Below are 9,964 nucleotides of genomic sequence, written 5' to 3'. Positions count from 1 at the left end.
CCGCGCTGTGGGCTCGGGCTGTGCCACAGCGAGCAGGAACGTCCTGGCGTCTCCTTTTTGCTTCCCTCCCGTAGAATATGGTTTGGTTTCAGTTTGATAACTGAAGCGCTGGGGAAATTGAAGGAGCCTTGGAGGATAAAAGGCTATTTGTAGCCCCTGGGTGACCACGGCAGTGCTCGGCTGCAGGGTGACGTGGCTGCGATCCTGGCAAAGGTGTTTCCTTGTCTGAGCCCTGCGGGAATTTCCAGGAGACCAAACCAAGCCCTGACACTGTTAATGGCTGCTCGGAACCACAGGCCTGAGCTACACCGGAGTTCCCAACATCTCCCTTCCACCAGACCGAGGGCCATCCGGTGCGATGCTTCCCACAGTGATTAAGGGTGCGAGATCCGGAGCGTCATCTAGAGCAGAAAAGGTTTTGCCATTTAAATAATAGGTAAATTTATCAAGTCAGCAAGATTAACATGCATCTCTGCAAGAAGGTGGCAAAGCAGAGCCTGAGGTCAGGCACACGCACACAGGTGGGCTCTGATGCTGCAATAGGGTTGGCACTGTTCATGTTTGCAGCTGGCTGGACCCGCCATGGCCATGGAAAGGAAGGACAGGTTCTCTCAGCAAATTCAGGTGTGACTGTCCTGGCTGAAGCTCCAGTTCAATCTAGTTCATGTGTGGGCGGTTCCTCCAGATTTAGCCTTCAGGATCCATTGAAAGTTCACCCTGAGGTCCCAGGGGATGGTGACTTCTGGGGTAAACACAGGCAGGGCAAAACAATGCTGGTATTTTTCAGGGATTGTTGTGTTCTGTTTCAATAGCCCCTATCCTCTGAGTAGTTGCATTACTCAAGAATTTGGCACACCCATGATATGCAAGTTGAGGATTATTAGGGATGGCTGCTGTCATTGATGCAGCATTTAAAAATGTGAGTCTAATAAATGTGTACGATGCTGGTGTCCTGCCCCTTGGTTTGTCATACAACACCTTCATTTTCTAGGAAAATACAGGTCAGTGTGAGACAGATAGAAAACTGCTGCATGTGTCCTTTGGTGTATTTCTGAACAAACAGTGACTTTTATAATTCTGCATGCTACACTCTTGTTCAGAGTCATCAAAATTTAGTAAGTTGAGAATTTGGGGCAGAAGAGGTCTATTTCTTCTGCGCTAGAGGCACCTTGCAGTGGATGACAGAGAGGTTAAGCCATTATTAACTAACACTTTCCGTCCAGGAGCAAGCACAGTTATATGCAGGGAGTTCAGTGTACCAGGCTAAACACAGCTGAACTCTCGGGACTGAGTCATTATTCAACATCTTCTACAGTGGAACACTTAGAAGGAGAAATTGGTAGTGGAGTCAGATGTTTCTCGGATACGATCCTAAATTCTTAGCAAAAACGCAGAAAACCTTTTTTTCCCCTGAAAGCAGCTGACATAAAACACAGATAATATCTCTTTGTTTACAGCTCTACTGGTCTTTTCCACATAGCCACAAAGTTCCTTAAGTGAGCCTCAGGACCATGCTCTTAATGGTATCATGTCCTTTTTTCCTGATCCCACAGGATTTTTACTGCTTTTAGGTCTTTGCACTCTGTGGTTTCACAGAGATATTTTCTGGAAGGAGCAGGCACGTGTGCCAGTATGTGATGGGAGGCTCCTGTTGTTGCACTTCTCTAGCTTCCATAAAGAAATGGAATGGCTTTACACAACTGACTAAATAGAAGGGAGGATGACAACTTTACAACACAATAAATAAAGTAATAAGGAAATAACTTGGGAGTAGTGTAACAAAAAGTAATGGACAAGGGAAAACATAATCAGAAACTAACAAAAAAAAAAGGTTGGATAATGTGTACCAAGGTATGTGGAAATTGTACCAAGCTGCCTAGAAAACACAGAAATCTATCCCATACTAAAGTTTGAAGAGGATCAGAGTATGATGATAGTCTGCCTTGGAAATTAGTCCTTTATAGATGTGTCATGTTCTGCAGGGAGCCACTGTCCCAAATTCCTGCTGCACTGAGACCGCACTGATGAAAGAATAAAGATTTTGTGCATTTACTGAGAGTGGAAGGAGGTACAGAGGTTCCTTCCTAATTGTTATGAATTCCCATCTTTCTGAAATGAAACCTCCTAACCTAGTTGTGACATGCTTGTGCATCAGACAGGGGAGGGAGCACCTGTGTCTGAAACAACCTCACCTCATCAATGCTGAATAAGTGGGCATCCATCCCAACCCTCATTCTGCAGGTAACATGCGTGTGCACACTAACGTGCACATGCCTTTGTTCCTCATGAGCCAGAGCCTGGCAGATAGCAGTCTGTAATATACTCTTGTAATACCATCCTGGCTGCTTCCCAAACGGAAGGATGGAATGACAGTCAGACCATAATGGGATTGCACAGTGGGGGAGAATGACCTGTCTTCTACCAAGCAGCGTAAGCAGCGCCCACTTGGCGTGTGTGAAGGTGCCCAGAGCCCCTGCAGTCTGCCTCGCTGTGCAACTCCATGAACTGGCTGGAATGAAATAAGCCTTTCCCTGAGGAACAGAATGCTCAAGAAAACCATGCAATGCACTTGGAAATCCTTTACCGGTATGTGCTTCTTATTTAGTTCGCTTTGTTTCCTGCACTGTGCCTTTCAGAGTTAACAGACATCAGTGACTTAGAGCTACAAATCTGCTTAGAGGAAGGGAAGGAGGTTAGTGTAGGCAGGAGGACTGCTGAATGAACAGTTTAAATGGCAAATTGTTATATCCAATCCACCTCGCTTCAGAAACCTCAGAGAAATAACTAGTTTAACATAAAATGGTGTTTGATATCCAGGACCTGGTGATGCAGAAATGACAAGGCCACTTTGATTTAGCTGGAGAGAAAATATGAAAGGTAGTGCCATGTGCAAATTAAACCCTTTGATCCTGACATCAATCTCTTAATTAGGAAGGTGTCAGGATGAGGCAGTTTTGTTAATACATGTCTATCTGGACAGACCTATTGCTTTGAGCAACAGCAGGATTGAATTCACCTGAGTTCATCCAATTTTATTTTGTTGCTTTTCTCAATGCAGCATTCATCATAGAACCACAGAATAGTTTGGATTGGAAGGGACCTTAAAGCTCATCCTGTTCCACCATAGCAGGGGCACCTTCCACTATCCCAGGTTGCTCCAAGCCCTGTCCAACCTGGCCTTGGACACTTTCAGGGATAGGGCAGCCACAGCTTCTCTGGGCAGCCTGTGCGAGTATCTTGCTACATACTTAATAATTTTTTGAGCTTTATTACTTAAGATGTGACTTCACAGTCTTCACCTTCAGCAGTTGCTTACAGGAAAGTTTACAACAATTAATCAGCATAGACCATGCTACAGATTACCCCTAATTACCACTACAAGTGTTCCTGTGCTCTGCACAGTCCCTCACCAAACTCTGTGTTCAGCAATACATTGCATTGCTCATTCCTGGCAAGTTCCTCTCCCGTCTTTCCCCGTCTGCACAGCTCAGTGCCTGCCCAAACCTGAGCTGCCCCTGTGCACCCACAGGCCCTTCTCTGGAGGCACCTTTAGCCTGCTCCTCTCTCATTAGCTGCATGTGCTGCACAGAGCATCTTGGCTGCTTCCCCTTGGTATATCAAGTACCTGCTCCCTCTGCTTTTGTTTTCTACCTCTTGAATATGTCAACTGTGGAAATCAATCTCCCTTCCAGTACATATTTCAACTGTTCAATGAGTTGTACTTTTCTTTCAGATGACCTCAATTTCCCTATGATTCCATCTCATACAGTTTCTATAGGACATAAATCTTGTACTTCTCTCTGAAGTAGCACAGGCACTGCATCTTGGGCACAAGTGTTAATAATGTAGTTATTTTTAGGATGAGATTCTCTGCCCCCAAACAGTGCTCCATTTGGAATTTCAGCGGGTATGTTTTGTTTGCTGAAGGAATATGCATGGCATTTTTTTTGTCCAATTACACAAAAAGCTTTGGGTTTAGATATCTGCCTTGGCAATATAAAGGTATGTACTTTGATTTCTTTGCCAATATTTGACCTTTACCTAATAAAATCAGTACTTGGAATTTTGTTAATCCCATACAGCATATAGACTTCTAAAAACTGAATCAAAAATAAGTCTGCTAAAGAACTACTTTGAGGCAAAATCTTTGAGTAGGAATGATTTGCAGTTAGAAACTTGAAGAAAGCTCTCTGTGGCTTTCTGCTTCTCTGAAAAAGTCTCTGAGCCCTGAAGGGCCTACACTCTGTTTCTGCACCTGTATCTGCTGCTGTAAGACTTAAACAAAAATTCAGGTAAGGAGGCTGACATTAAAACACAAATATGTGACGTTGATAAACACATGCTACTCCTCACTATTTATTGCCTTGCCTGAATAAGTATTCTAATTTGGACCTCTAATTTGGACATGGGCCCCATCATACAGTGCAGCCACACTGAACCTAGGAAACAAGAAAATAAGAATTAGGATATTAGGTATACTAGCACATGCTCACAATTATTGCACATTTACATTTGCATGTTTAATAGTGGGCACACAGACTAGTGCACAGTGTTGTGCACAGGACCCTGGAGGAAGGTGACACGGCTGGGTTAGGGTACATGGAAAAAATCTCATCCTCACTGTTTGGGCTCACCATAAGGGTTGGAATGTTCCTGACTCCTGAGTTCTTGCTTTGGCTGGAGAAACCCTGTATCTGCCTCTCTACAGATGTACTTCTGTTTCTTTCCCATACTGGAATTTAACCAGATTTGCAAGAAGGACACAGAGAGTACATATGGAGCCAAGAGAAAGAGGAAAGCTCTTGGCCATTCTGTCCTATTTTGGAAAGAGAGAAGTGGACAAATAGGGAGTTTAACATGCACCTAGATTGTGGAACACAGGGACAGAGTGTTTGTTGAGAGATAAATTAATGATAGTGAAACCAGGACGTTTTGTCCCATTATATGGGTGTGTATATGAATTTCGGTTAAATGTGACAAGTTAATTTTGGTCTGAGCTGTAGATACTGTGAAACACAGACCACACAGGACACAGACTGATGGGCATTTTCTTGCAGAAAAGAGCTATGGAAAATAATGGGGAGGTTTTGATGAAGAGATGAGGGTCTGATTTTCTTCATACCTAACAGGGAGACAGACAGTTCCAGGGCAGTCAGTTGTATTGGAGCAGTGTAAGACCAGATGGTAAAGAATTTTCTTCTGGGAGTGCTTTCCAGAAATCTGAAAGGATACAAGCCAAATGGAGGATTGAAGTTTAAGGTTCACCCAGGCAAGAATTATGCTTCGTGCTCACTGGAACACCTGACCTGGAAATGACATATACACTGAACTAGGAGCAAAGTCCTGTAATAAATAACCGTCCTTCAGTCACTTCCTCCTTTGTGCAGCAGAGAACTGGCACTTCATGGCACCAGGGCCAGTTTCACCTTCCTTTCCCTTGTTACTCCAATGCTTATGAAAAAGAGGGAGCTAAGCTGCAAAAGCCACACAGTGAAGATTTCTTCTGGAGAGGTAAATTCCCATCCTGTGGGGTGTGATTTGGTTTATGGGCAGCATTACTTTGTCAAGTAGAGCAGCAGAGAGAGCCAGGCTTGGCCACGAAGTGGCCATGCAACCAGGTGCAGGGGGGTGGCCACTTACAGCTTCTGTGGGAATAAGCATTTTAAATGTTGGAACTGCATATCCTGGGATTATATGGGATCTCCTCCCTACACGTCCGCTCTTGGCTGTTGTCAGACCGGATCCAGAGCCAGCTGTCCCTTTGATGTGACACTGCTGTCTCCGTGCATCTGCCACTCCCTCCTTGTTAGGGGTCAACATTTCTACTCTTTTGCCATATTCTGGTTTCTGGTACAGGTGAAAAAGTGCCTGTCAGTTGTGAATCACTGACTGTGGCCCATCTTTAGCCTATGTTTGCCAAGGACTGTGCTGCTGTGCCACCCTGCACCACTCACAGCAACAGGCCATCCCAGTGTTGAAGTTGATATGCAGGTCCTGTCTCTGAATCCTGAACAAGAACAGGAGGACTTTGCCGTAAGAACAATAGAATATGAAAGACCAGCTGGCAAATCATCCTAGGCATGGAATCACTCCCAAAATCGAGCTCTGTCTGTGGGACAGAAAGTGGCTTTGAAGACTTCAGTTTCTTGGTTAGGACAGCCTAAACTGCATCATCCCTTAACTAAAGCACTGCTGTAGATTTCTGGCCACTGATATTTTGACTGTTATGTTCTTGACAGTGAGTTCCTAATTTTATTATGGTTCCCTCCAGTCCCTTATTTTGCTGTTCATGCCTTGATTGCAATCCCTCCCATTCCAGCCAAGGTAGGTGAACTCTAGGCCTCAGTTTCTGTTTGGTGGTAGGTTCAAGCTGGAGGGTGTGAGGGAACTCAGCTCAGGAATATATTAATTAAACCTGTGCCTCTGGGATAGTCACTGAGCTGCTGGGTCAATGGACCAGCCAAAGGTAACTCTATTGTGCATCACATCACATTGCACTGTGGGATCTTTTTATTAGTGAGCCAGCCTTGAAGTTCAGCCAATAACTGTGCCTAGCACTTGACTGAGAGAACTGTTTGGTATGAAAATGTGCACAGTGAAATCTTTAGGGCTGAGAGTGTCTCCAGGCTTATGTGGTAGAACTCAGAGCACCACCCCAGTGCTGCACATTCTTTGCTTTGTGTAGATGGTGTCATTGTTTCTACATTGGGTGTATCTTACTATGATCTCTTCTGCTTTAACAAAATTATTTTAAGGCATCTTGATGTTCTTTTTATGCAAGAAAACCCCGCTGTCTGTTCTCATCAAAGCCCTTTTCTGGCCTAACATTATGTTCTTGGCATGCAGGTTGCATACAGTGATCTGAAACATAATGGTGGTTTTCAGAAAGGTAAGTCCTACTCTTTGCTCTGATTGAGTGATTAGCCTGAGGCACAAAGAGGAAAAAATTACCTTGCCATCATAATTCAGTCAAAAAGAAAGTAGCAATAACCCAGTATCAACAAGGTATAAAATAATTTCAGCCTGGATGAGGGAAGAAGAGGTGTCTTGCCTCGCCAGGCCATGCTCTTGTTGTGCAGGTGACCTCTGTCACAAGGTGTGGCACTGAAACCACACAAGTTACCTCTGGAGTTTTATTCAACACAAATGAGAGCTGTTAGTCTGTAACATTCTTCATTATCTTGTGCAATGTTTATAGATGATTTACACTGGTTGGTTTTAAATGTAAGCCACAAAGCATTTTGAGAGGAAAAACAAATATTTTTTTCAGTAAAAATGTTGAAACTAAGACCATCAATGCTGCGGTGTGTAACAAAAGTTGTATATGACAAGACACAGCTAGAAAGTCCACCGACCTACAACTCTGTTCAGTTTTTATTCCATCTTTCTGTTTGAATCTGTATTAGGGCCTGGAGCAAGAGAAGGTGTTCTCAAGGGCCTGGAGTAGGGGAGTATAACCAGGACACTGGTGCAGGCAACACCAAGATGCTACTCATTCCTAGGAAGGGGCTCACCCCTTCCTCCAGGGACAGCAGAGCAGTTCTTGCTTGCTCTGCAGAGGTTCCAGGTGTTGCCAAGCCTCTACAAATGTGAAGAGAGGAACTGGACTGGATAAAGAATGTTGGTGGGTTTTTTTCCTAAGAGAGGTCATGGATGCACTCACATTTCAGCTATAGCAGGAAAAATATAAATATAAAAATTCTCTAAACAGAGGCCTCTACATTTCTAGGCATCCAGTCTGTACATCCATTTGTTTGTTTTTCTTTTTGCTGGTAAAGTCTATGTTCTCAAGAATCTCTTCTGAGAGAATATCACAGCTCATGTGAAGCTGCCAAGGCAGTTCCCCAGCATTCCCTGTGCCCCTAGCCAGCCTCTGAGAGGTAGTGGAGCTGCATTATTGCTGTCCTTGGAACAGGTATTGCATCATTTCCTCTTGGGAGACAGCTGGGTTTGATGACTTGTCCAAAGTCATGTTCCAGATCAGCTGTGGAGCTGGGAGTAGAATTCAGAGGTCTGTGAATGTTCTGCTGGCAAGCAGTAAGAACATATCCAGATAAACACTGCTAAAGAAATCAAATCACTAAAAAAGGAAGACCAAGAGGTGTTTGCCTGTGAGCTACATGGCATCAAGTATGTCACTGTACTTGACAGTAGCTTTTTTCTCCCCAGGGTGATCACGTGTGGCTGGACACTCAACCAAACAGTGAATTTAATGTCCCTATCGGGGCAGTTGTAAAGGAATCTGACTCAGGACGGATCTTGCTGGAGGATGATGAAGGCAAGGTGGGCTATGCTATAACCTTCTGTAAAAGATGAACATAAAATTTAAAAGTGCAAAGTACAAAAGAAGGCCCTATTGGGTCATACCAAAGCTCCATCTATCCAGAGGGTCTGACTTTGATAATGTCTGGTAGGATATACTGAAAGAAGGACTATAGAAATAAGGCAAGTATAGGGTGGTCACCCATCATCTCCAGGTCCAAGCACTAAGAAGATTCAGAGCTTCATGAGACAGCAGTTATATCTACGTGGTTAGGAAATGGAAATGGATGGGCTCCAATCCCTAAATCTGGTGAAGCTTTAGGTGGAAACATCATCCCAGTGAAATCAGTTAATCCCTACGTCATACAATGTTCTGCCTGTGATGACAGAGTTGCACTCTGAACAGTGTTAAAATTGGTGCTGTTCAGAACCCACCTGAATGGCTTCATTCAGTGTTTTTAACCATCTAGTCCTGGGGAGCAGCAAACCAGTTAATTCTTCTAGGCCAGTCACCTGTGTGTTAGAACGTGCTTGCTTGAGCATGTGTTATGCTGAAGCTCACTCTAGTCTAACCCAGCTCTCCTTTGCTTGCCTCTGAGCCACAGCATCACACGTTAAAGTCTGTGCCTTGCCTTTGTCAGGAACACTGGATCACGGCTCGGAACATGCACATGGTGCACCTGATGCACCCCTCCTCTGTCCAGGGGGTAGAGGACATGATCCGCCTCGGGGATCTCCATGAAGCTGGCATGGTGCACAACCTCCTCATCCGACATCAGGAGCACAAAATCTATGTGAGTGCCATGGTCGCTTCCAGGTCACCTCCAGGAATGGCCTCTACATTTAGCAAGTGACTTGAGCAGCCTGAGAGCCTTTCACACGTGAGGCCCTCTGACTTCTTTACTGCCTGAGGGTGCCAAAGAGACACAACATAGTTTTTATCTTCTTTCACTCGAGTACTTTGGCTGTGAAGAAGAGAGCTACCAGCAGCCCTTCAGTCACAGTGCTGGCACAGGTAGTGGCCCCACTTACTTTCTCCCAGAGCAGTCATTGCCACCAGTTAGTGAACTAAATCCAGCCCATGTTACAGCTTAGTGCTGCTCTTACCTGGAGGATCAGCCTAACTAGTACACAGTGACATGATTTCTATCGTCCCCCAGTCCAAGCTAACATTTACTTGATTTTGATGTAATAAGATCGCTAATGAATAATCTGGATATTTTGTCCATTGAAAGTTTTATCTGTAACTGGGCAATTTGGCATTTTTATTTTCTTTTTTCCTTAGTTTCCAGTTTGTAATATTATAATGAATATTCAAGTTTTTCCGTGCTTTGCCTCCCATGTTATATACAGTACTGGAGAGAAGTTGCCTCTTACAACACAGGTGTGATGATATTCAGTGTAAAAAAGGACTGATTTTATAGATGCTGCAGTTATAACTACCAAGGTGTGTGTATAGACCTGTTATATTAGACTCTAGCAGCCTGCAGTTGTTTCATGTAGTTTTTGAACTATATTATTGCCTTGCATCTCCACAGCCTTCAACAGCCTTCGTTTCACTGGTGGTGCTGCATACAAATGTTTCTAAATCACTGTATGAGTAGCACACCTATGACTTGGCCCATTAGCAAAGTTCAGCTACATCTGCACTGGAATACAAAAGCAGCTTAACAAAACACTGCAAAGCACCTTAGGATAACAC

At 44.1% G+C, this 9,964-nt stretch overlaps 1 protein-coding gene across 3 annotated transcripts in view; it reads left to right on the top strand.

Annotated features, from left to right (window-relative positions):
- Positions 1–2,429: 2,429 nt before the first annotated feature.
- Positions 2,430–9,964, top strand: part of MYO7B (myosin VIIB) — a 53,063-nt gene continuing 45,528 nt past the window's right edge. For 2 of the 3 annotated variants that reach the window (XM_042020657.1, XM_042020655.1), the window contains exons 1-4: positions 2,430–2,586; positions 6,847–6,889; positions 8,170–8,283; positions 8,904–9,056. In XM_042020657.1, the coding sequence (XP_041876591.1) occupies positions 6,872–6,889; positions 8,170–8,283; positions 8,904–9,056 (285 nt within the window). In that variant the 5' untranslated portion in view covers positions 2,430–2,586; positions 6,847–6,871. Of the gene's footprint in view, positions 2,587–4,941; positions 5,512–6,846; positions 6,890–8,169; positions 8,284–8,903; positions 9,057–9,964 lie in introns of those variants that run through there. The other variant, XM_042020656.1, reaches the window with a different exon arrangement.

This window comes from Corvus kubaryi, unplaced genomic scaffold, assembly GCF_017639235.1.
Source record: "Corvus kubaryi isolate FWS band 111438036 unplaced genomic scaffold, C.kubaryi_AGA036_p1.0 37041, whole genome shotgun sequence".
Classification (NCBI taxonomy): Eukaryota; Metazoa; Chordata; class Aves; order Passeriformes; family Corvidae; genus Corvus; species Corvus kubaryi.
Note: the sequence above shows the minus strand (reverse complement) of the source record. Positions and strands in the feature narration are given on the sequence as shown.